This window comes from Typopeltis vanoorti, chromosome 10 (genome assembly GCF_054136105.1).
Source record: "Typopeltis vanoorti isolate ZY-2024b chromosome 10, IOZ_Tvanoo_1.0, whole genome shotgun sequence".
Classification (NCBI taxonomy): Eukaryota; Metazoa; Arthropoda; class Arachnida; order Uropygi; family Thelyphonidae; genus Typopeltis; species Typopeltis vanoorti.
Genome location: NC_143558.1, coordinates 128,832,538 through 128,859,448, shown reverse-complemented (window position 1 = coordinate 128,859,448; position 26,911 = coordinate 128,832,538). Strand labels below are relative to the sequence as shown.

The 26,911-nt window shown below is 36.2% G+C and overlaps 2 protein-coding genes across 6 annotated transcripts in view; one reads left to right on the top strand and one right to left on the bottom strand.

Moving 5' to 3' along the window:
* Positions 1-26,911, top strand: part of LOC150102783 (tubby-related protein 3-like) — a 514,140-nt gene that overhangs the window by 5,645 nt on the left and 481,584 nt on the right. The gene's annotated exons all lie outside the window — the stretch shown is intronic.
* LOC150102784 (protein king tubby 1-like) overlaps positions 24,157-26,911 on the bottom strand; it is a 393,182-nt gene continuing 390,427 nt past the window's right edge. For all 4 annotated transcript variants that reach the window (XM_090398898.1, XM_090398894.1, XM_090398895.1 and 1 more), the window contains one exon: positions 24,157-24,572. In XM_090398898.1, coding sequence (XP_090255024.1) covers positions 24,439-24,572 — 134 coding nt within the window. In that variant the 3' untranslated portion in view covers positions 24,157-24,438. The remainder of the gene's footprint in view (positions 24,573-26,911) is intronic.

Here is a 26,911-nt window from a genome sequence, read left to right as displayed (position 1 = left end):
TAGTCTGAATAAAATATTGGAATAATAATCCCCGTTTATTGTTTTACCCTTTTTCAAGATAATTATTAAACAAAATGCCTTTAGAATCCCAAAACACCAATGCCATAACCTTTCTTGCTGATGGAACCGACTTTGTCTTCTTTGGCGCTGAACAACCGGCTTCTGTCCATTGTTTTGACTGCTGTTTGAATTCTGGTGTGTAATGGTGAATCAAAGCCTCATCTATTGTAATAAATCGACGCACAAAATCAGTTTTATTCTTGGTAAAACGCCCCAAGTACTGTTCAGAGATTTTCATGCGAATGCGTTTTTGATCTGCTGTGAGCAAGCGCGACACCCATCTTGCGCAAAAAACGTTTTCATTTGGAATTCTTCATGCAAAATATAACCTCCCCTTTTTTTTGAAATGTCTGTAGTCTCAGCAATTTCACGCACTTTGACTTATCTTCAAAGTTGGTACGGCCGCGTTTAAAGTCGGCAGCCCATTTCTTAATTGTCGAAAACGAAGGTGAAGAGCGCTCATAAACTTTTACGAACTTCGAATGAATTTCTTTTGGCGTTACAAAGAATTTTTATAACCGCACGATACTTAATTTTATCCATTACAAGGGATGCAGACAACACTTTTGTTTCTGACAGCTGTATAAAACAAACTACTTGATGGAATGACTTGCAATTCCACATGGATGCTTAGGACAGATGTACCAACTTAGATAAAACGAGAACTTTTCAAACCACCTTCGTACTCTGTTACTGCTGGCAAAAATTGTAACAAGAACCTGAGATTTCTACTTACAAGTTAGACGCCATTGAGAAGAAACATTCAGAATGTTATATTAACTTGTAGTGAATGCCTCTTATACTTATTCATTTTTTTAACATACTGCATCCACGGAAGAACAGTAAGAGGAAACATCAAACGATCTGTAACTACTTACCAAGGAGCTATACCAACACAAGATCCCCCTTCTGCAGCACACCGGTAGATAAAAAGAAATTGACGGAAGCTTTCATCTTGGATAATTTGAAGTTCATTACCAAGAAGATCCCTAGAGGAATTTAGTTTTTCCCAACCTCTCTTGATGTTGCAGTTATTTATTGCTGGAAATAATGGCGGATCACGGAATTTACCCGGAATTTTGGATTCCATGTCTGTTCGATCAATTGAATCATCGGATAACTGGCGCTTAAATCTTTGGTTATCCTGAAATGAGTAATAAACAAACAAGGCATTCAATAACCGCAGAACAATTCTTTCAGATTGTCTGTGTTTAAAACAAATATAAACAGAAATATGTTGTTTAATTGCCGCTTACACTAAAAATATTTAAGTGCCGAAAGGAAACTAAATCTTCAATTCGTATACTTATTTTGTTTACTTAACAAGGGAGCTTTTAAGTATGCGCCGCTATGCGAAAAGAAATGGTGTGTACGTGGTGCGTAAAGCTCTGTTTTACAATAAACCTTCTTTTCAGATTTCTTCAGTCGATACTTTTAGCTTCCTCGGTATTGATAAAGTTTTACTATATCATTATTATGGCAGTTCGAGAATGTGGCTATCGTTGCAAACATTTCGGGCTTTCAGTAATATATTCTAGATTTTCTCGATATCATCGAAACAATGACATTTTAGGGAACTTATTAGCAAGTCCAACAGGAGATGCTTAAACATATAATGAAGACATACGTGATGTTCATTCAAAGTTTTTAGAACCATTTTATAGTCAAAATAACGTTTGTGTTTAAGATCAAGACGAATTTATTTTGACTACAAAACAATTAAAACTCAGAAGGGTTAATTTCGCATTGAATATTTAAAAAGTGATTCTTCATCAGTAGAAATGATTTTCGGTTTGACAAAATGCACCCACATCAAATCAAGTGAAATATTTCGCACTTGCTCAGGTAACTTATCCAAGATTTGTTGAGCCAAATCACCAAACGAAGGAAGTCGAATTTTAAGTTGTTTGGCGAATGTGACCAAGCACGAACGCATTCTGATCTTACAAAACAAACCAGGCAGAGTCTGATTTGTTTTGAACGCGAAGGACCATGATAACGGTTTGTCATTTGATGATGAGTTAACCGATCTCCTCCCGTAAATAGATCAGAAGAAAAGACATTTACCAGTCTCATAGCGTTCATTAGGAAAATAATGTAAGGATCCTTTACCATATTTAATTTTCAGTTATCTTTGCAATGTTAAAAGCATCTTAAAGTCCATCATTCTTCTTTATTTTTTTGATGGCAATTTGATGTAAATTAGGTTCTTAGAAACCTTGAGCACACGGTAGGAAAGGGTTACGTAGCCCGGAAACGCTGAAAGTCCAAACTTGAAACTTTTTTCAAGCCACTTGAAGTCTCCAATAAGCAAGGTAATTGTATTGCACAGTGCGATAATTTATTATGACTGTTAAATTCTACCATAGTAGCAAAAAAAAAAAAAAGAAAAAAAGTAAAACTTTGTATCGAAATGAAATTTGCATCATCGGAAGAATTTATTTTCTCTAATATGTGGAATTGTTATAATTCTAATAATGACTACTAGGAGTGCTGTTACGGAAGACTATACATGCCAATAGAATAGCGACTTAAGTATAAAGCCTCGTTTCCTTGAGTTGAATTCCGAGAATTTTATGGAGCTTCAGAGGAAGCTCCATAAAATTCTGTTACAGAATATTCGATGCAAATGATTCTTGCTTGCTGAAAATTTCCTAAATTTAGTGGTAACGTTTTCACTTCAGAAGGACACTGAGCGGAGGCAAGATTTGAGTATCGATTTTTTTTTTTATCGAAAACCCTCGTGACATTATGAAATTTGAACACGTTAGGGATTGCCCGGAGGTGAAATTTTTTGCTGTGATTTGAAAGTGAAAAAGTCTTAGCATATTTTTAATAAATACTCTGCATCATTTGTGTAGTGGAAGGAACTCAGTTTTATATCCTCTGTTTGTCCTTATACAGAGGAAGCAGAATTTTTTTTTTTTTTTTTTACTGAAACTTGTGTTTTTAATTCTGCAATAACGTAACAACCAGTGGTGGCTCGTTGCTTGAAATCGTGGGGGTGCTGCAACTTTCGAAATATACATACACACTGTAAGTACAGTGTATACGTTTTGGGATAAAATTTCAAAATTATGGCCAAAATTTAACATGAAAAAATATTGTTTATTATCGATAAAATTATACAGTTTCGTATAATTCAAAATTACTTAAAAATGAAATCCATTATCGTAACCCCAATAATGTTCTAAAATAAAAACTATAACAAATGTTATGTCTTTAATTGTAATGTCCAAATATTTAAAGAGACGGAGTAAACACGATAAGCACTACGAACACTCTACTACTGGCGTAAACTGCTTAGAAACAACAGTGGAACTCCGCGACGGACAGTGCCGCATTACTAATAGCTCGCATCTCACTATGACGTGCATATGCTTGCGCGCGCGTAGCAATATGACATTGTGGTAAACACAGTGCTGCTAGCGTCCTTCTCCCTCCTAAGTGCTACAAGATGGATTTTTATTATTTTTTATACAAAGTAAGAGAAATGTATAGGATTGTTGATGATGAAATTAAATATTACAAGCAAATATAAATGTATTTATATATCGAGAAAAATTGGGGATGTTGCAGTTCCTCAGTACCAATGCACGAGCCGCCCCTGGTACAACCCTGACCTACTCCTGATCATGGAGATGATCTGATTTATTTCTGTATCACCAAATTACCTCCTTATCTTCACCATTTCATACTTAAACATATGCTAGGTACAGAGATATATATGAAGCTTTTCACATTCTTTTTTCCAGGTCGAAAACACCTGAATTTAAGATACAGAGGAAGCGTACTCAAGATCTAATTTACACTATATGCATGAATTTTCGTGACTTTTTTTGAAGTATTACTAATACATCTTTCCCAAGCAACATTTAGTAAGGAAATTCCTCTGTAGTTATCATATTCAGTTTTATATTCTTAATGATCAGTAATTTAAACGGAGATTCACGAATTGGCACTAAAATTTTTATATCTCGATTTTATAATTCTGGCCAGATTTCCACACCTTACATTCTTCCTAGCGTTTCCGCCAGTAAAGAAATATTACCTGATTATGCTTTATCATTCTGGATCTGTGTACTGCAGTAACCTCTGTCATGGAACAGATGACTATTGCTGTCCTTGCATCACAAAAGCACAAATCAGTCAATCATTCCGGAATTATTGATTGATTTGTGCTTTTGTGATGCAAGGACAGCTCACATACCTTCTGGATTTATTCATGTACGTGTTTTCGTGAACACGTGCAGACGTTCATTGCTACCTGGAATTTTTTTTTTCTTTGACAGTTGAATTTTATGCTTCCTTTGCTTCAAAGGTCGGTTCTCATTTTTAAAGTTTTAGATGTTTGTGCATTCAGCTTTAATTCTAACCTTAGAAATCTATTGCACATTTTTCTTCATGGTATAACTTTGTTGTTACTAATATGTACTTAGCACGAGTTTAGACCCCATCATAACCAGAATAAATTGTATTTTTGAAATGCAACTAAAGGCTCGTTATTTTTATGCAGAATATTTTTCCTGTCCTTGCAATGCTGATTAAAATTTTAATAATAATGGAAAAAGTATTATACCTACCGATTGCAGGTCTCTTTCATTAAATAAATCTGGATCTGTTGTTGGTATTGTATCTCCAACCCACAGATTACGCTGATAGAGTGCCGGATGATTGCGTATGTGACCATAAAGATGATTCATTTTTTCTTTAAACCATTCTGCTTGCTCTTCTGTGAACTGTAAATCTGAAATTCTTTTCATCTCTCTAGCCATATCATCAATGTATGCTAAAATAATAAGATGAATTATTATTTATGACGCATTGCAGTACATTATATTACTAGTTTATAATCGTTCAAAAATACCGATGATGATAATACTTGCACCTAAGTATAAACTACAAGAAACGCCAGTTACACTAAATGAAATGTCCTCATACCTTAACGGCTCAGTTGCAGGGGACGAAGAAATGCATCTCCAATTTAGCCTTAATGCTTTAATTTTCCAAACATTTAATGGATAGAAGGGAAATCATATGATAAGAAAGAAGAGGAATTTATGGAATTGTTGCGAGACAACTTTCTCAAGCAGTATGTGAAAGAAGGAACTCGATGTCAAGGAGTATAGGATTTGCTCATAGCGTCAGAGGGAGGGGGGGGGGACTCTGTCAAGAATATGGCTATTTTACCACAATTTGTTGACAGTGATCATGCTGTGCTTTCTTGAGAAGTAGGTAATGGTATTGTTGCTCCGATTAAATCAGGTTACATGCTGAACAAAAAAGCTGGAAATTATGATCAATACTATCTTTGGTCTCATAGTTTCAGTTGCTGAATGGGAATATTTGAAAAAGTGCTTAAATGAGGCGGTATCTGAATGTATCCCTAGTGTTCGAAGAATAGAGAGGTTGGGAGTGAAATGGGTGTGCAACATTATTAAGCAAGAGATCCACAAGAAGATGATGATGTGGAAAGAATAAGAGTGAGAGGAGTTATGAAATATATAAAGCTCGGGCCAGAAAAGTAACGAGTATTGTGAGAAAAGCCAAAAAAGGAGTATGAAAAGAAATTGGCCGTGCAAGCTAAAGGCAATCCAAGAGAATTTTATCGTTATGCCACAAGTAAAAGAAAGAATGAATGTAGAAGAATACCTTTATTGCATGCAGATGGTACTCGAGCGTCAGAATCTAATGAGATTGTTCAGTTAATGAGTCCTCACTTTGCTAAGATATATCAACCAGGTGTATGTAACATGTGCACGGTGCTGCTGCTACACTGGTTGAAGATCTGTTGCATAACCTGGATAAGAATTTGTCTATAGGGACAGACGGAATATCAACCCGTTTGCTAAAGGAATGTTCAGTCGAATTGGCTACGCCTTTCACATGATTGTATAACTTGAGTGTCAGCTCAGAAATGTATGATAGTTCCATTGTACAAGGGTGGTGCAAAAACTGATGTGTCCAGCTACCGACGTATCAGTATCCCTGATGTGGTAGTGAAGATTTTAGAGAAGTTGGTAAGAACTTGCATACATAAATGGGTAGACAAACATGGTTTACTTTGCAAGGAACAGCATGGGTTTACTAAAGCAATTTGTTCATATTTTATAACAATAGGGCCGAGTTGGATAAAGGGAATGGATACACTACGATAATGTTGGATTTTTCTAAGGCATTTGATAGGATACCACATGAAAGGTTGTTGCATAAACTAGAGAATATGGATCAGGGGATGATTGAGAGACAGATATCAAAAAGTGGTATACAGTGGGTGTGAATCTGCCTGATTTAAGGTGATCAGTGGTGTACCTGAAGGTTCAGTTCTTGAGCCATAATTGTTCAATCTATACAATAATGACACCAGGCAGGAACCTACATCAGATGTGCAATTGTTTGCCGATGATGCGAAGATAGGCAGGACAATCAGGAATGTTACTGATATTCAGCAATTACAAAATAATTTGAATAGACTGGAAATGTGGGCAAACCAAAACGGTGTAAAGTTTTGCATTTTGGCGTGATTAGCGTTCCAGCGGCAATTAATGGGGTTATGATAAAAGAAACTGAAGAGGCAAGGCGTATTGGCGGATAGGAATTTAAAGTTCAAAGGTCACATAGCAAAAGTTGCAAATACAACTCAGAGGATAATTGCGATGTTGAAGCGAACCTTAACATGTAAGGATAAGGAAGTCATTTTGCCTCTTTAGAAGGCTTTGATATGACCATACCTGGATTATTGTGCGCAGATTTGGTCTTCCTGGTTCCAAGGGAATGTGTGGTTCACATTCCCAAAAGAAGCTGGAAAGGGTGCAAAGAAGAGTTACAAAGATTATATTCAGATTATGGGAAAATAGCGCCTTAAGTCGCTCAAAGATATTCGATTGGTTCAAAAAGTTGGAAGATGGCCGAACTTCGATTGAAGATGATATTCTCTCTGAATGATCATCGACATCAAACTTTCACGATCTGGTGACTGATATTCCTTAATGTTTATCAACAATTGGTAAATTACGAGAAATAACTCGTGTAATAGGAATCTCAGTTGGATCTGCCATCATATTCTGATGGGAAAACTGGAAATGAGAATTGTTGCGGAGTCTTGCTAAACCACAAAGATCAATGACTTGTTGACTCAAAGGTATGTTGCTCCGGATCCAAGTTTTATTAGGAGCATCATCACAGGTGACGACACGTGCATTTACGGCTGTGACCCTAACACGAAGGCTAATTAACCTATCACTGAAAAGTTTCTGGCTCAGAAGAACATCACAATCATCGCACTTCATCCACTGTATTCAGTAGATTTCGCTCACTGTGATTTCTCTTTATTTCTAAGATAAAATCTGTACTTAAAGGAGGAAGTTTTCAGGACGTAAATAAAATTGAATAGAATGCGATAGAACAACTCAAAACCATTCCTTTAGAACAGTTCAAGAGATGCTTCAAAAAAGTGGGAAAAACGCTCTGAACACTACTGAAGAAGAAGAAAAATGATTCTAAGGGGAATATATAGCTCATAAGCTTTAGTGTATATTTTAAATAAATTATGCCTCGTATTTGCAAACCAAAAGTTCAAAATATATAATTATTATTACGGGCAACTCCAGGGAGTCATTAGACTCATCGAGGGAGGCCCCAAATCATATTCATCACAACTATTCAACATTCATACAGTATCTATCATACCTCGTCTTAAACTCATTCACTATCACAGACTCTGGCAGCCCATTCCACTCATTCACTACTCTAAAAGTAAAGAACCCAGCTCTAACACCTTTACTAACCACACTTTTGCCCAGTTTCCATGGGTGTCCCCTAGTCCTCCCACAACCAGCCCTGTTCTCAAAAATATCTTCTGAATTAATTTTATAGAAACCCTTCAGTAATTTGAATGTCTCAATCATATCTCCCCTCCTCCACCTATCAACCAATTTTTGCAACCCACAAATCCTCAACCTGTTCTCATAAGGTTCATTCCACAGACCTGCTATCATCTTGGTCACTCGCCTCTGGATCCTCTCAACTTCCTCCCCATCAAGAAGAAATCTAGGTGACCAAATCTGGGGACAGTAGTCGAGATGGGATCTTATCAAGGCTCGATACAGAGGAACAATAACCTGCTTGTCAACGTATTCTTCAGCAACCAAGTGATTTGATGAGCTGATTTGGCCACTTTTGCAATGTTCCCCCTAAACTTTAACTCCTAAATCTCGCGCCTCATCAATTTCCTGGAGTACAGTTCCACCAATGTAGTAAACTGCTGCTAATCTTTTCACCCCAAAATGTATAACCTTACATTTTGCCACATTAAATTGACATCCATTCTCCTTAGCCCAGACCTCCAATCTATCCAAATCATCTTGCAAAATTTTGACATCATCTGCATTCACTATTGCCCTACTCAACTTTGCATCATTCGCAAACAAATGAACTGTTCCTCTCAGATCCTTTCCTATATCATTAATGAACAAATTAAACAGAGTGGTCCAAGAACAGATCCTTGTGGCACACCACTAGTCACAGGCCATCTTGTGGACTCTACTCCTGAATAAACCACTCTCTGATAATCTCACCAACCCTATATCCATCCCCATATGCTGCAGTTTACTAATTAGAATTCCATGTGGTATCCTGTCAAAGGCCTTAGCGAGGTCCAGTAGAATCACTGTAAACCCTTTACCCTTATCCAGTTCAGCCGTCACTGTGTTATAATACGTGACTCAGACCCGAGGCTCAAATTAAACAAAATGGTCAAGGGCACTGACAATTCTTTATCCGCTTCACGTACGACACGAGCTGGTATACCATCCAATCCCACAGATGTATTGACATTGAGGTTCTGTAATAGACTAGTTACTTCTACTTCATTCATCACAGTTCCAGTATAAGCTGTTGGTTCTTCCATTCCTGCAATGTCACCACCTGGATGATATACTCTTGCAAAGTGCTCGCTCAGTAATTCCACTATATCGACTGATTCAGTTACATCCCTACCCTCAGCATTTTTTAAAATCATTCTGCCATGAACATTTTTCCTTTTACTTGCAACATATTAAAAAAACTGTTTGGGATTCTCTTCAGTCTGCATGGCCAATTTTCTTTCGTAATCCGCTTTTGCTTTTCTTACCATCCTGGCCTGAACTTTATACTGTTCCTGCGCCTGTTGGTCACATTTCTCCTTAAATTCCCTCCACAATTGTTTCTTTTTTGCAGCTCAAGCTTAATAGTGTTATTCATACATTTAACCCCTACTTGATTTATTATTCGGGCTCTTGGTATATAGTCAGCCATTGCCTCCTGCAAACACTTCTTAACCACCTCCCATGGCACTGAGCCAAGCACACTCCTAAGCTTGTCATACTTACCAGCCCGGTAATTCCACATGTGCCACGTCTTAATTGTAAATTCCACTCCTTTAGCCACCTCCCAAGTCATGACCTTATGGTCACTCTCACCATTTGGTGGCAACATGGTCATGTTCGTTACAGCCACATTCTCAGTTGCAATTACTAGGTCAAGCACTCTCTGCCCCCCCCTGGTATTTTCCACTACATGCTGTCGCAGATAGTTGTCCCTTAATAACCGCATAAAATCCAATTCCTTCCTCCGATGTGCCCTCTCCTCTTTCCAGTCAATGTTACCATAATTGAAATCACCCATAATATTTACCCTTCTTCCACTCATTTCTTCTATTTGCCTATGCATACTATATCGACTGAAGCCCGTTAGTCCCATCTATTCCATCACCTGGTCTATTCCCACCATCTATTCCATCACCTGGTCTATAGCAGCACCCAATTGTATATTTTGTTCTGCTAGATTCTATCTCACACCAAACAGCCTCAAATGTGCTCTTTTCTCTATCCTGCAGTTCAACTTCTATACTCCTTGGCTGCAACTTCTATACTCCTTGGCTGCAACTCATCAGCTATCACTAATAACACTCCTCCACCCTTTTTATTCTCTCTGTCCCTCCTGAACACACTATACCCTACACATTCTGTCCCACTAACTATATCATCTTCTGTCAGCCATGTTTCACTAATACCAACAACCTGTGGTCTGGAAGTGCCAACCAAGGCCAAAAATTCTTCCTTCTTGTTCCTAATACTCCTGGTATTCGTTAGTATACATGAATTGCAGAAGCCCGTTAGTCCCATCCCTACTTCGATGCATTATACTATCTATCCCATTCTGATTTGTTGTCCTTCGTACTCGCTCGAGCATATTATACTCATTCATACACTCAACTGCCTCCCTAAAGTCTGCATATCTACTCTCTCCCCCTTAATAAATCTAGTTTCCCTGACTCTGTACATCCACTTCCACATCATTCATCATAATGACCATACTTGAAGTAACCAAAAAATCCAAGGCATCGCTGGCGGCAAATTGTTATTTACTGGTGACATCCACCTGGTAAAGAGCGTAAGTTGCACTGTGGCGATCACAGGCCTGTTTGATTTAAGATTTTATCACCAATGGTGGATGTTTTCATTTAATTCTTTCTCCATTTCATATGAAACAAATACAGGCTTCCATGATAGTAAAGTTTCATATAAGGATATTGTAATGTATTAATTATTCTGTCTTGACTAAATGACATTTTGCAAAGATATTAACATTTGTTGGATACTAAATGCGTATCCAACAAACCTTACCTGTAATGATTAATTCCATCACTCCATTTTTAAAATATGGCTCCTCCAGGTGTTCGTACTGAAATTCAGTGGGCGGTGATATTGATGCTAAAAAAAGAAAATATAAATTTAAAATGTGCTAAGCTTCATTTCAATTCTGTTTGTGTTGTATTTCTCAAATACAAATATTAAGGTTGTAGGCTATGAGTATTCTCTCTCTTTATTTTCTTGGTTTGCTATTTTTTTTGGGGGGGGGGATGAATAGAAACTTTTATAGTTACCTACCTTCAGTTGAAAGCCTTGTGTAAGTTCCTCACTTCTTAGACAGAATTGTGCAACCCCTTTTTGGACAAAATATTCGGACATCTTTGTCCAGATGTTTAATAAAGCAATGATATGAATATAAGATAGCGTTTTAACCCGCTTCGTACTATGAAGAATCCAGCAATTCTCCTCCAGCTTTCCTACCTAATGGATTGGTAATCAAGAATTGTATTACTAACAAATAGTGTTCTCTTAATAGTAGACAGCCTCGGCGAGCAAGGCACCGGATCAACCATGACTTTGCATTCCTAGCTAATTGCTGGAAACAATATTACTATGATATGATAAAAGCTTTATAAGACTGGCGGACATGCTAATGGAGCAATGATCCTTTCCTTTAAACATTTGTTGGTAATGGCAACTTTCATCATGGATGAACTTCTCAAATGAAGGGAGTCCACTGGTTGTGAGATCCTGAGAACAAGGTTAAGAAATCAGTCGGAAATGCAATTTTATTATCAACTGCCAGAGTGCTGCGTAGTAGCGACATTTGTCCTTTGGTTGTGAATACCTCTCTTCAAATCCTGTTCCTAGGACTCAAGAAACCTTCTTTAAGGTCTTTTTCAGCTGAATTAGCCAGTCCTGCGGAAGTGGAAAAGTTTTTCATTTTGCACACAGCAATTAATAGACATAAAACACGTACCTTTTAGTCTTAGTTGCTTCAGTCATAACTATCACCCTGGCTGCAGGAGCACCATAGCACATCTCGAAATATACTGATTTATGTTTTCTTTCTATGATTATGAAGGAAGCATTGCCGTTTGTATATCCGCTATGTAACCATAGGCTGCGGGTTGGAATCCCGGCGAGGGCATGGAAATTTATTATCTTTAGGTGGGAGATGAATTTCATTGCCAATGTGAGGCCGCTGCGCCACTTGAAGCCCTGAAGAGGCTTGATTGTGTAAAAATAAACATACAGAAAATAGATAAATTCATGTTGAAACATCCATGGTGCTGAAGCACTATATATTTTACGACCTTTTTTGTTGAACCACAGAAATTTAAGAGAGTAATACCGCCAATGTAGATTATCTAAAGACGTTAGTTAGTCAGATACCCTATTAACCTAAGGGGTTTTCTTCTTATACATCTATATATTATTTAATAGAAAAAATGCTAGAACAATATAGCAGAGCATGGCGAAAAATATGCATTTTCTGTGAGATTTGAAGAAAGAAATCTCTAGGTGTGCGGTATGTTAAGAAGTGAGTGAGAATAGCATTAAAACCGAACCATAAGTGATCATTGTGGTGCACTTTATATGAAGTTAAAACTGTCCCCAACATAAATCCACAGCTTGTAAGGAGACATCTGATCAAGCAAAGATACATGATAAACTGTAATGGCAAATGCTGTGCACATGTGCAATCTCCTTCAGCGCCCAATATCAAGGGCGGAATTTTTTTTTAAGGAAATTAAAGCGAATGGAGTTCTACTTGGAGTTATCTCCCTCAAACTTCGATCCTTCTTAAGTTCATTGCATTTCGAGGAAGTCTGAAAGGCTATTATCAATTAAAAACTGAAAATTGCCCAAACACTTAACTCCAAACAAGAATAATTGTAAAACTAGCAAATCGCTGTTAATATATATTTAAAAAAAAAAACTCGTTTTGATTTTTGCCAAGAAAGAGCATGCACTTCGCATTTTCCGTTGTAAATGCGAGACACGCCTTCATGGCACGGAGAATCTCTAGTTAGCTAAGAATTTACGAGGAGTGTATTTGTCAAATTGCAGAAAGCATATACTGTATTGGAGAATGGTTCTGTAAAGTATTTATTCTTTCCAAGATGAGAATAAAAATATATATCCAGAACAAAAGTGTTTGTTTTGAATATTCGACCGAAGTAACCAAGTTATTAAAAAAAAAAACTCACATCTAGCTTTCATCGTGTTTCTAGAAAAATACTAGTAAACCATTATTATTATGAATGTGCTTTAGGTTCACAGATCTTTGGCGAGAGCCATATTAAAAAAAAAATAATAATAATTCTAGGAAACAGGTGAGGTATTGATACCTCACTTCTGTTCAGAAATAAACCAAAGAACCTTTCTTTGGTTTATTTCTGAACAGAAATAAAGGTGCTTAATTTAATTCTATTAAACCTTCAAATGCAAAAAATAGCATACTAGTTTTTTTTTTTTTTAACATTTATAAAATAACGCTGGGAACTCAAACCTCTCTTCACGAGTTTCACTTTGTAGGGGTGGTGCTCCCAGTTTAACATAGGGGAAAAAAAAAAAAGAATAAAATGTCTGCTATTTGAAACCCTTCCGGCAAAAACTCTTTCTTGATGAAGTCGTTAAATGGCCATTCGTGTGTTGCAGCTTCTCATATTAAAAAGTGAGGTAGTAACACTATTTTTCTCTTGAGCTCGTGCATAAATTCTGTTGTATAGATCGGAATATTGGTATGTGGCGCAAATCCATTTTTGAAAAGTACAGTGTTCGAAAACCATCACTGCCCATGAGCTTCACTAAGCGATGATCTAGAAATTCTCGCGCTGACGGATGAATCAAAAATGTCGAAATGCATTCACTGATACGAGAAACATTTAAAAATGCTTTAAATCTTTCACACGTATAGCTGAAATTCGAGGAAGAACGTTTGAACTATGATCATGAAGCAGATCAAAACGATTGTGGGCTTGGATAATTCTCACATTAATTTTGATATTTGTTTTCACAAATATGAGAGAGAGATTTATATTGATGATGATTCGATTGTCAGTTCGATAATTAAAGCGTTTCTTCTCAGTGTTGTGTGAAAGAAATACAAGTTTAGTTTTTGCTTATCCGCTGCAAAATATGTTAGGAGATTAATCCTTCATCTTCGCTTAACAACTAAGCCTAGAATGCGATGCATATAAAATTGATTTTACTGGTGGAATTAGCATCGATTGAAACGAGAGAGAGTGAAAACAGAGGGAGGGGGTGGGGTTGATATTTAAGGATGACGTAGAATGTACGATACATGTTCGTCACAGTTAACAAATAAAACTGAAAAGAAACATTTTAATACAAATTAACCTCAACTAGTATCGATTCATCTTTACGTATTTTTCATGTAAGGGAAATATTGACCAAAACATTCGCCAAATAAGATCTTGTTTGCCCTGTTGCGCATGTGAAATCAGGTAATTATTAAATATCCTTCTGTTTCCAATGTAGTTAATTCTTAACGTACCTTTTGATAGACGCAGCATAAGCACAATAATGATAACCGTGGGTAGACAAAGAAACTGGATATTTATCATAATTATTCGAATTTTTTATGCTGAAAATTCAGCAAATAAACTAGCCGGTTGTTAAACAAATTCAAATTATCTACAGATGTGCAGCTTGAGATATATGAGCTGCAGCAACCGTCACCTGACTTATATGAAGTACGCTCCACTTGAGCAGTGTATAAATGGCAAATATACTCAAAGAACCATGCCTGCATCGCGTCTACAAACTCAAGTTTCTAAACGATAATAGAAAGAAAACGGAATTTATTCATTTGTCGAGGCATGAAAGAGGTGTGGGAAGGAACTAGAGAAAATATCCACTTTGGGGATAACGTTAGGTGCATTTTTTTTTTATGTAGTGCGAAATGATTGTTACAGAAGTTAATTTAATGATGGCTATCAGACTGTCTGAAATATATAGAATTATAATGTACACTGCCCAGTGGCGCACCCAGAGGGGGGGGGGGGGCAAGGGGCCCGGGCACCCCCCAAAGAAAAGGAAAAAACACTAGAAAAATTTCCAAAAATCTTTTCCTAATTAAAATTCATTTTTTTTATTTATGTTGTATGCTACTTATGAATTAGCGATCACTGCAGATGCTCAATTATAGGTCGTATGCGATGTGTAGTGTGTATTCGCAAAACGTCTACTCAACTCGCCTCCCCCCCCCCCAAAGGTTAAATCCTGAGTGCGCCACTGACACTGCCTTTCGTAAGCAGAACTAAATGTGAGGATGGAAAAATATTTGGCATCACTTTCTAGGCAATTGAATTATTACCATGCTGTTTGCTTCTTTAAAATATCTTATATATTTAAGAAGTGTTTAAAAAGAGGAAGAAAACGTTGTTTGTAATCTTTGAAACATCCACTAACTGTCGAAATTCGGTTAGAATCATATCTGATACTGTCACAGACGGCTGGAACTTAGGCTTGAAAGGAGTGCCCTGTCTATGTGCAGTGTGTTCTTCAATTTCAGAACATGGTTGGACCCTGTAAAACTAATAATTCTAAGCAGAAATGTCGGATTGCTTCGAAATATCACAATTTTTGTAAATGTATTACTTAAAATTTTCATGCGGGATTAATACAAAAAAAGAAGTTTCTTTATATATCCTATGGGATAAAGCGGAAGTTTTATTATTTTTACAGAGTAATTTCCGCCACATTATATTTAGCAGAAGTCAAAAATGTTTGATTGCCAGCCTGAACCAGCTTAAGTAATAAATACTGTGAAACGTGCAGGCTAATTTGGATCTGAGTATTAAGAATTATGTTAGCACACAACATAATTATTTTTATAGCTCTGGTTTCTTGTGTAATTCTAATTATTATAACGGTTCGCGTGAACTACGGAATAAAGCGTGCTCTTTTCCAGTTTAGAAAAATGGTGTAGCATAGAGGCGATGTGGCTTAATAAGGGCGCTCGTTCAGCATATTGCGACAGGCGTCGTCGCTACGCTAACAATTGCTGTTAGCGTATCAAATGCGGAAAGAAGTTTTTCCAAGCTTAAACTAATTAAAAATTAATTGCGAACAGCAATGACCCAAGAAAGATTGGTTAGTGTAGCAACTATATTGATAGAGGCAGACAGAGCTTATAATTTAAATTTAGAAGAGGTTACATACAGTTTAATTGTGCGATATTCCCGTAGAGCAAACATTTAATTAATGTTATTATGTAATCGTTTTGCATTAATGTTTCTTTTGTAATAAAAAGAAAATAGCAATTGAAGATTTTCTTATATTTTTGTCTGATAATCCATCAGGGGCGATATTTAATTGTCTGCCTCAGAGCGTCATCTGATCTGGCGACGTGCTTATGGATTTCGGGCTAGTGTACTATTTCATTATTGTTATTATTTCGGGCGACTCCAGGAGTCCTTAGACTCATCGAGGGAGGTCCTAAACATCATGTTCACACAACTATGCGATTACATTCTCACAGTATCTATCATACCTTGCCTTGAACTCGTTCACCGTCATAGCACCCACAACAGACTCTGGCAGCTTATTCCACTCCTTTACCTCTCTAAAAGTAAAGAACCCAGCTCTAACACCCCTGCTAACCACACTCTTGCCCAGCTTCCATAGGTGTCCCCTAGTTCTCCCACCACCAGTCCTGATCTCAAAAATATCCTCTGAATTAATCCTATAGAATCCCTTTAGCAATTTGAATGTCTCAATCATATCTACACTCCTCCGCCTATCAACTAGTTTCTGCAACCCACAAATCTTCAACCTGTTATCATCTTAGTCACTCACCTCTGGATCCTCTCCACCTCCTCCCCATCAAGAAGGAACCGAGGTGACCAAATCTGGGCACAGTGGTCGAGATGAGGTCTTATCAAGGCTCGGTACAGAGGTACAATAACTTGCTTGTTTCTGCTCGTCAAGGTATTTTACAACAACCAAGTGAGTTGATGAGCTGATTTAGCTACTTTTGCAATGTGCCCCCTAAACTTCATCTTGCTATCCACCAACACTCCCAAGTCCCTGGCCTCATCAATCTCTTGGAGTACAGTTCCACCAATGTGGTATACCGCTGCTAATCTTTTCACCCCAAAATGCATAGCCTTACATTTTGTCACATTAAATTGACATCCATTTTTCCTAGCCCAGTCCTCCAAACTATCCTGTAAAATTTTGACATCCTGTGCACTCACAATTGCTCTACCCAACTTTGCATCATCAGCAAACAAGTGAACACTTCCTCTCAAATCCTTTCCTATATCGTTAATGAACAGATTAAACAGCAGTGGTTCAAGAACAACATCTCTTATTACAAATGCCATTTAAAATAAAAATAGCGCCTGACTTTAGCTGGAAATACATGCTTGAACTCCATAAAATCGCGTGAAGCATTTTATTAGGCTTTTCAACTTTAACTGAGTGAGTTACATGCTACTGTCTATCCGACAGCATGGAAACAAAAATCTATACCCACTCTCATCACTTCCCCCCCCCCCCAAAAAAAACGAGAAAAACTCGGCCATCAAATTATCCTTCCAATGCCCTCGGTTCTCTCGAAAATAATGAAGCCATTCGCACACCAATTTTCCATTACCTGGACACCCACCAGTGTGGATTCCTCCTCATGTCACAAGCTACGAAAATGGAAAAACTCTTGTGGACGATCTGACTAACGATGTTCCCAACTACGCTACGATTTTATGGTCTACCTTCAGAACCTTAGTTAAGTTGGCAGTTTCCGTTTTTCAAATTTCTCCGCCAATGTCGAACAGCCACAGAGTTTTGTATTTTTGTTCCCATGATTTTCTTCCTGTACATAGAATGATCCTCAAGATTCTTTCTAGGCTACATCCGAAATAGCAAGCACATCATGTGCACAGCCAAATTGAAGGTTTATGTGTAATTGTGATGAGTACTAATTTTCTACATATTCCATATATAGTATTTAGGAAGGGAACCCATTGCAGTCCCATCTAGTTACTTATATATATTCCTTTCCATAAAAAATAATGAATTTGAATATGAACAAAGAAGAAATATCGAAGCTGACTATAACATAATGTCTGAATCTTTCAGGATGATTATGCTGGCAGTTTGTCTATGCTTTTGGATGGGGACATTTGTTTTATGAATTCTTCGGATTCCTTAAACCTCGTGTCAAACTAACTTCAGATGTAAGTTTTTTGGTTATGCCAAAAAACTGGATTCTTTAAGCCAAGATGTAACTTTTCTTTTTTTTTTTCAGATGTCAAATCCTGATCTCTAATGTGGTATGTGGCAGGAGTCTTTAAGACTGTTTTTTTACTTTTGTTTGATTCATAGTGACAGTACCATTTCTGTTATCTACTTTGGTTATAATGATTTTTTTTTGGAGGGGGGGTATAGGGCTGAATTCATTAGTCAGTTGTTGTTTAGTATAATGTAAGCAGCCGATGTGTGTTATTTTTCAAAATAAAGAACATAGTTGACATATATTTACAAACATATTGTAGATATATGTCAACTAAATCCTCTATATTTCACTTTGAGAGAGGAAAAGTTCATTTGTAGTCAACAGATCACTGTATAATTATTCAATAATTTGGAAAGTTTGCCAAATATATAATACCAATAAAAATCTGGAATAGGGTAATTTTCTTTAAGAGTCCTTTACTTTATCTCAAAGAATAGCGTATTGGATTGCCCTACCTCATTGCATAATTTTTTTCTCCATTAAAAGTATTTAATAAAATACATGATACAATTGGGTCTCTTTTTATGCGGTAGGTACGTTCCGCAGAAAAAAGGCCTAACTTACGTTGAAAAATCAGGGATAAGTTCCATAATTTTCTAAAATCGCATAAAAAAGTTTATGAAAATTCAGGAAAATAAGAATGCCTAAGTTTGTTTTAAAGCTTTATTCATTTAAGTTTATTGAAAAGTGACATTTTGTCATCAGAATTCATTGCTATTAGACAATATCCAGCAACATTTGCGAACTGGTGCAAAATCACTTTCATCACCAGAAGAGATAGTCAGCGCATCAGATCTGTATGGTAACGGCAATGGTTCTTCACAAGCAGAATTAGCTTCACCCTCGTTCTGTGCTGATTTTTTTTTTCTGAAATAATCAGTGATTAAACTTTGCGATGGTGATTTCACTAATTTTTTATACAGCTCGCGATATCCAGACATTCAGTTCACGTTGGAATTTAAAGGCTCATTCAGAATTTGTGTAATTAACAAGAAAATGATTTTCCAATTTATTGCACAGTTCAAGACCTTCTCAAATTATATTTGCAGTGAGGAGGAAAGGTTTTTCTTCCACTTCACAATCGTTTTCTGGATCTTCGACGATATCTCAAGTTAATCGATATCCAATAATAACATCGCCACAAGCAATTCGTCTATATTGTTCTGGCTAAATGTATCAAAACCTTCTCCACCAATTTCATGTGCCAATGTAATGATTTCAGCTGATAATGTAAGATGTTTGCAATACACCCAGGCCAAGCTGCTTTCCAGCAAGCATTTAAAGTTTGTGGTCTTATTTCAGCGATAGCAGATGCAACATGATTTAAGCAGTCCAAAATAGAAAATTTTTTCCAAACGTCAGTTACTGTTAATGATTCATTTTCTAGTTTATCCAATATAAATTGAAAAGTGTGCTCAACGTAATATTTTTTAAAAGTAGTAATTATGCCTTGATCTAATGGCTGAATAATGCTTGTTGTATTGGGTCGAAAAAGCACTACCTGCACATTTGGATGTTCTAAATGCAGAAGACTTGGTGCATTGTCAAAAATTAATAAAACTTTAAAATCGAGAGCTTTTTTGCTTCATGTATGTTTCCACTTCTGGTACAAAGCAACTATTGAACCATTCAGTAAATACAGCAATTGTCACCCAGGCCTTTGTATTAGCCATCCAATGTACTGGTAGCTGTTTTAGATCTTTGCCTTTTAAAGCACGTCTTAGGAGGGGTTTCAACATTCGATCTCCTGATGCATTGCTACAAAATAACAACGTTACTCGATCTTTGTTTGCTTTTTTTTCTCAGACTTTGCGATGTAAGTTAGACTAGGCATTTTCTTCCAAAGCAATCCTGTTTCATCAGCGTTAAACACTTGATCGGGAGAATATCCACTAACTTCTCTTAAATTTTTTTGGCTGCTGCAACCTCACCTGTAATCTTCACTTTATGAAGTGCATTCCTTTTTAAAAACCTGGTTTACCATCCTTTGATAGCCAAAAATTCTTTATCAGCCTGGGAAGCGGAAGTAGACGGCTCCGATTACTTTATCTGTTAATAAAACCGAAGAGCTTTTTGCTTAATTAAATAACCACTTATAGGAATTCTTTAATCCAAATTACGAGGGCTCATTCCGTGTTTTCTAATAAAGCATCTCTTGAGTACGATGATAATTTGGCACTTAGTTTTGTGCCAGAAATAACAGATTTTCTTATTGCGACCTCATTCTTTTTAATTGGTCTTATAGTAAAAATTACTTCTTTCTCCCCCCCTTCCATTGGCCAAATTTAATTAATGATCAATTATTCATTAATAATAAAAAATCAGCTAAATTAACAATTAATTAATACATTACAAAATAACCAAGTGTTCCATGAAAATTTTGGAATTTGTGAAGTGTTTCGTTAGGAAAAGTTTGCAAAACGCTGGATTCTCCTTCTGTTGACATGCGCAGAAGTGTCGAGAAATGTCTCGTATCTGTGGGCATGCACTGCATAAAAAGAGACCCGAGTGTATATGGAACACTGCCTTTTTTTGTATATGTTAAAATCATTTTAAATAATCATTCAGGGAGTTACATGATTTTGATAGTGATGGCCCTCATTAAATTGCATCTTGAACTGATTTAATTTACTATTTGTACTTGCAAAATCAATCAGAGGATGAGTCTCAATAAATCATAACATGGCACCCAGTCCAGTACTTAGGTCATCAGTAGATGATTTGGCATTTACACATAAAATCTGAATAGTGCAGTGTAAGAAGCAGCAGCTGCATAGTCTCGATGGCCACTTAATGCTCCCGTTATATTGGCCTTGCCGACACAGCGATCGCACTGTAACAATACAAAAGCAACTTTGGCTAGTGCTATCTTTTAATGTGTGAGGCATGAACAGTATCATTTCAGTGGCTAGACAAGATTCTGACTAGGAGGCATTCAGTTCTCAATATGCCATGAAGCGTGACTTGGCCTCAATATCATCAGCCATATGTTGTAGCAATGGAGTCTGGTACCTCACTAATGCCATGTTAGGGCTGCCAAGGATTTGGCCACTGAAACGCTCACCTTTATCTGATTTTTTTTTTGGCCAAGCACATGAATCTCTGCTGTAACATATATAGGTAAATTAACTAGCTACTGTAACCTAACAACTGTTGAGCATGCTCTATAGCCTAAAGGAGACCACTCTGGCAACTTGTCATTGGTGGATGTGGTTTTTCTGGAGTTTACTGACTCCTCGAGGCTGTCATGATGTCATCACTAGAGAGCCATTTCTCTGTGTGGGCAGGCAGTTTCCTGTGTTTCTAAGAGTGGGGATCTTCTCTAAAATAGAGGTATACTGTACCTACCCTTCTGACAGGAGTTTAAAAGTTTAATGGCCTCTTTTATATCAATTTGTTATAAACCGTTTCCCCCATCAACTTTATCATGTCATCCCTCCTCCTAGCAGGCTCTTCTGCAGATGATAATTTAGAAACTGAAACTCTACCTTAGATGTCAGTGGGCCTATTATTGCTATCTGCCAGTGTCCCACTCATACTTAGTAACAATGAACTGACGACCTTATTCAAATAGGCGATGTGTTCTCCAGTATCATTATCAGAAAGTGGCACATAACTTGGGTTGTCTGATATCAACATGTCATTAAATTAACCCTGCTGTAATAGGTAACTGCAAAAACATGAGCATCTGACTCATTCTCATCAGTAGGAAATACTTTGACTGCCATTCCTAAACTACTGTTCATATTTCTTTAAGAAATGTGTCAGTTTTGTAGTTGATTCACTATAACTCAGGTAACCAATTAATTTGGAGTGGGAGTCAATAATTTGATCACTCAGATATTGCTACTGTCAAATATTTCTGGAAATTACCCTCAAAACAGTACAGGTCTTTTTTTTCCATCATGTTCCACACATTTACCTTTTATATTGTGGCTGTCACTCAGTTGAGTAAAGCATAGTCACTTCTATGGCCAGGAAGTAGAATATGATACCTCTAATGCTGTAATTACTCTGCATGTTTTCCTGTAACAAGCTCTTTCAGAAACAAATTCAATTTTCTTGCCCTACCGAGATCATATCTTCCTTCCTGGATCAGGAAATGATATGCTAAAAATGTTGAACATCTGTCATCGCTCCACATTTTCAGGCCTATAATATACATCAATTTAAAATTTCATATCCAAATGTCTTACTGGTAATTATACCAACTCATTTTAGAGCCTTACTTGTCTTAGATACACGCTCGATGGGGAATATTTGTTTCATTTAAAATCAGCATATTATATGCATCACCTAAAAAGTATATACACTAGATTTCCATTAATTCGGACACATCAGGACTAGAACATTTTGACCCAATTATGTTAATAGTTTCTTTTTAACTAACATTTCACTTATTTAAATTTTCCTCATTATCAACAGAGACCTATAGGTGTGCTTTAATATCATCATGTCCCAATTCTCTTTTAACATTGGACCACTGACACACACACACTCTCCTCATCCAATTATAATGGAGAACCACTGTTTTAGGGTGTCCACAACCGTCATGCTTCTGTTTTTGGGATGTCCATCCTTCTCACAGTTTATCTTGCAGTTGTAGATTTCAGTATGCGAGTTATCTCTGGCCAAAATTAAAAAGAAAATTGTCAAAAAAACAGAGCACTAAAAAATGTCAAAACTTTTTTGATTAGGCTTTGGCTCAACGTGAAAGATGACATAAGTATCCTCCACTAATGCTAATTAGAAACTGTCTTTCTTAGAAGGTAATGTGCTATATCACCTCAGGAGTGAGTCAGTTATGAGCTGTGGTTTGGTGCAATTCCTTTAACCCAACTAAAGCTTATTGGATTAAAGTTTGTTGGCACAAGGAATGCTTAAATATTTACCTCAGAGAGAGAGATAATCTTGAGTACTGTATCTCTTGTCCCCAATTAACTGGATTCTACTGTGCTTATGCAAAAGTGTAGTAGTCTAACTCAAATGTTATTTTGAAAGAAATTACCTAAAATAAGCTTTCTGATGTAAGCTTATAACATCAGAAAGCTAATTTTAAACTAGATAATGTGATCCCTACAAGTTAACATTTTGAACTGTTTTTTTTTTGCACTACAAGCTCAGATAGTTTATATAACAGTATTTATGGATAGGTGATAATATTCTCATCTTGATATTTCTGCAGCATGGTATTAAATATATATATATACTTAGGATGTTGTAGATACAACAATAAAATGTTTTGCAATTCAATGACACATAACGTGATGAAAGCAAGTCTACAAAATGTTTATGTATCTTATAATACAAGGGCGTCTAACAAATTTTCATCTACTGGAAAAGTATGTGTTCCATTTTATAGGAATCCATAAAGCAGACTAAATGGAATATCAGGAAAAATTCCATATACTTCAAAAACACACCTGTGGGACTGGTATACAAACATAAATCTTGAAATTTCAGATTTCATTAAAATATGCAGTTTTCTGTATCTATCTAATATACATATAGTTTAAAAACATTGGCTAGTACTTGATTGCCACTGATTATCTCGCACCTTCTACAGACATACAATAAAAAGAAAAATTCCCACCTAAGAAATTGTAATGGGGAGTTGCGAATGAAATGTATGCAGTTTCAGCATGGAAATAGAGATATCTCTAGGTTATATACTTACAAACCTATTTTGGAATAAATCAGGGAATTTTCTTTCATAACACGATCTACCAGAAATTTCCTGTTTTGGCAACTGGAGCAGTTTTTTTTTTCTCTCTCTCTCTCTGACTATTCATGTTATTACTTTTCCCACAGAAGGGAAAACAATATCTTTATTGGAATCCGCTCTGCACACTAATACTTCTCATTGCATCTAAAGGACTTAAGAGCTTTGCTGAATGACATAAATTTGAGAGCATATATATACTTTTTTTTTTACCTGTTCAGATTAGTTAGTTGATAAAATTAACTGACATCAGGAAGTGAAATGTCTAAACCTCCTCAGATCTGTGTCAAATATATTCATCCTGCCCTTTTTCTGGTGGCTGCTTGAAATAATCCAATTCATTGTTCACGTTCTTTTATTCCATAGAGGTTTAGAATTTGATTTGTCTGAATAATTTTGCTCCTGTGTTATTTAATTCCTCAAAAAACAAAATAAATGTTAAGGTTTCTAAAACACAAGTATATCACATATACTCAATTTATAAAACAATTCACATTTTACTCAGGAAACTTAAATACATTACGCTCTGGCTTGGTCATAACAAGTTCTAGATTTCCTTAACTATTAGAATAACAAGTTGGATTATAATACAAGGGTAAAAATTAGGAATATAAACAATTTTTCTTTGTCCAGTTGAATTACAAAGAAACAGCAATATCTTGAATGTCAATTTATCCTTTTACAACATCAGCAATCCCAGCTGATGCAGCTGGTATCAAACAATATCACAGTAGGCAACATAAAAAATGTGAGGTCTATTCACAGGCAAGTTTACTATCAAAACTAGAAAGTGCAACTGAAAAGGCTTGAAGGGCACACATTGGATAGCTGTAGTCCATTGTAAAAATATCATCAGCGACTCTACCAAATTGCATGACAATATAATCCACTGGAAAAAAAAAGAAGAAAACAATTATTTCTGGATGGTTGTAATGAAGAAATGATATAAAAAAAACATAGGTTATATGAAAAAATACATCAAAGGAACTGTAGGAAAAGTTGGTGGTAGTAAGTACAAGTAAGATAAGACATGCATTGGGATTAGAGAAGGAAATGCTTAAGACTTCATAATTATAGGGGGATCATGCTATGTACAGAATATTAAGATATGAAAAGTTTACTAAGTTTCTATTGCAGTTTCCCTCCAAATTAATCTGTTAGATCTTATATTTTGCTCCTGATAAGTGACATATTATCTCTGTTCACTAACAAAGTCAAGCTCCTTCCTAATATGATTCTGCCATCTGTACACACCTTCTTATCAAGTGTTTTATTTCTAATCCAGCTCAGATATCCATAAGGTAAAATTGATTTAAACAACTGTCCTGTACACAGCTAGTCTAGTGTTTTAACTGTTTCTCTATTATTCCATTAAATTATACTAAGTTGATTTCCTATTATATTAGTGTTTGCTAATTCTTTTGTCTATTTCCATATATTTAATTTGCCATCTTCATTAAAAATTGTGCTGAGATTTGCATCTTTCAATTTTGATGGCTTATTGATTTCTATATATAGATGGAAATAACAGTATGTCCATCCTCTTGTCTCACACCATATACTTGTAGTTTATTCTTTTGGTGCCTTTCCCAGATCTATGAAACTTAAATCAAGAATCCTGTTATATGGAATGAACTCAGTTTGTTCTTCTCCAAGTATGCTTGCATAAATCTTACCAGGAATACTCACAAGAGAAATTCCTCTATAATTGTTATTCAGTTTTATTTCACTTTTTATATATAAATGAGTGCGGGGTGCTTAAGGGTCAAAGCTGTATAACTGAGAGGAGACCTCCACATAGCCTTTAAAGGAATGCGGAGAACCGACCAGGGCTTCTGACCTAATGTCCAATCCTCACCTTCTCATGGTGCACCCTGTTGGGTATCTACTTTGATACTGAATGAATGAGGATGGGCTGGCAATTTGGGATTTAGCCGACCAAATTGTATTCTTATTGGTTAAACCAAAATAAAAAAATGATAGTACAACATGACAAAATTTCATGCCAGCTGGGGCGTCACCAGGGTGAACAGCGAAAAGTCAGCTACTGGAACAAATCTGAAAACAAACCCCAACTCAACATCACCAGAGTTAAAGATCGGTACTATCAACGTAAGAAGCCTGAATGGCAAAGAAATGGAGCTAGCTTGAGGAATTAGATAAGTACTAGATCGACATAATAAGGGTGACTGAAACAAAAAAGACCAAAACTGGTGAGATCTTTCTGAGCAATAAATACAAAATGTTATATTCAGGCAATGACAATCAAGGAAAAGAAGGAGTAGCCATAGTATTCAACACAAAATATGAGGCTAATCTTCTTGAATGGCAGTCAGTCTCAAATAGAGTAATGTGGGCAAATATGAGAATGGGGACCTGGATAATGAGACTTATTTGTAATTATGGTCCCACAGAAGGTTCTATTAAGGTAGAAGTGGAGGAATATTTTGAGGCTTTAGAAAAAGCATATAATAGATTTAGTTTAATCCTTTATCCCAGTGAGAGCAAACAAAGTTTGCGCCTGAAAATATCTTCAGGACTAAATATAGTGTTGTACTATCTTATCCAGTAAGTAGTGCAACACCAAGGCAACTCGTGGTGTTGCACTACTTACTGGATAAGATAGTACAACACTATATTTAGTCCTGAAGATATTTTCAGGCGCAAACTTTGTTTGCTCTCACTGGGATAAAGGATTAAACTAAATCTATTATAGTCTAACCTAGTGATAAATAAATTTTTAGAAAAAGCAACTGACACAAAGAAAAAGGAAAAGTTGGTCCTTGTTGGGGATCTAAATAGCAGAGTAGGAAATGATTGTGAGACATACAAAAATATTTTGGGAAAATTTGGAGAAAAGAGCAAAGCAATAGTAATGGCAAATATATGTTGGATTTCTGCTCAGGACATTGACTGGTTATTACTAACACCATGTTCCAACATAAAAATGTGCACAAATTCACACGGAGAGAAGAGGCTAGGAATAAGAAAAGTCTCATTGACTATGTTATTGTCAATAGTGATGTTTTCTCTCTGGTGCAGGACACCAGAGTGTACAGAGGATTTGAAATTGGAAGTGATCACTATAAAATTGAATTTCATATTGAAAAGAATAACATGTAAGAAAGTTTTAAAGCGAATAAAAGTTGAACAGCTCTCAGATGTGAACTGTAGACTAAAATACAGAAAGATTCATTTTTTTTTCAATAAAGAGTTTGAGAACAGGAA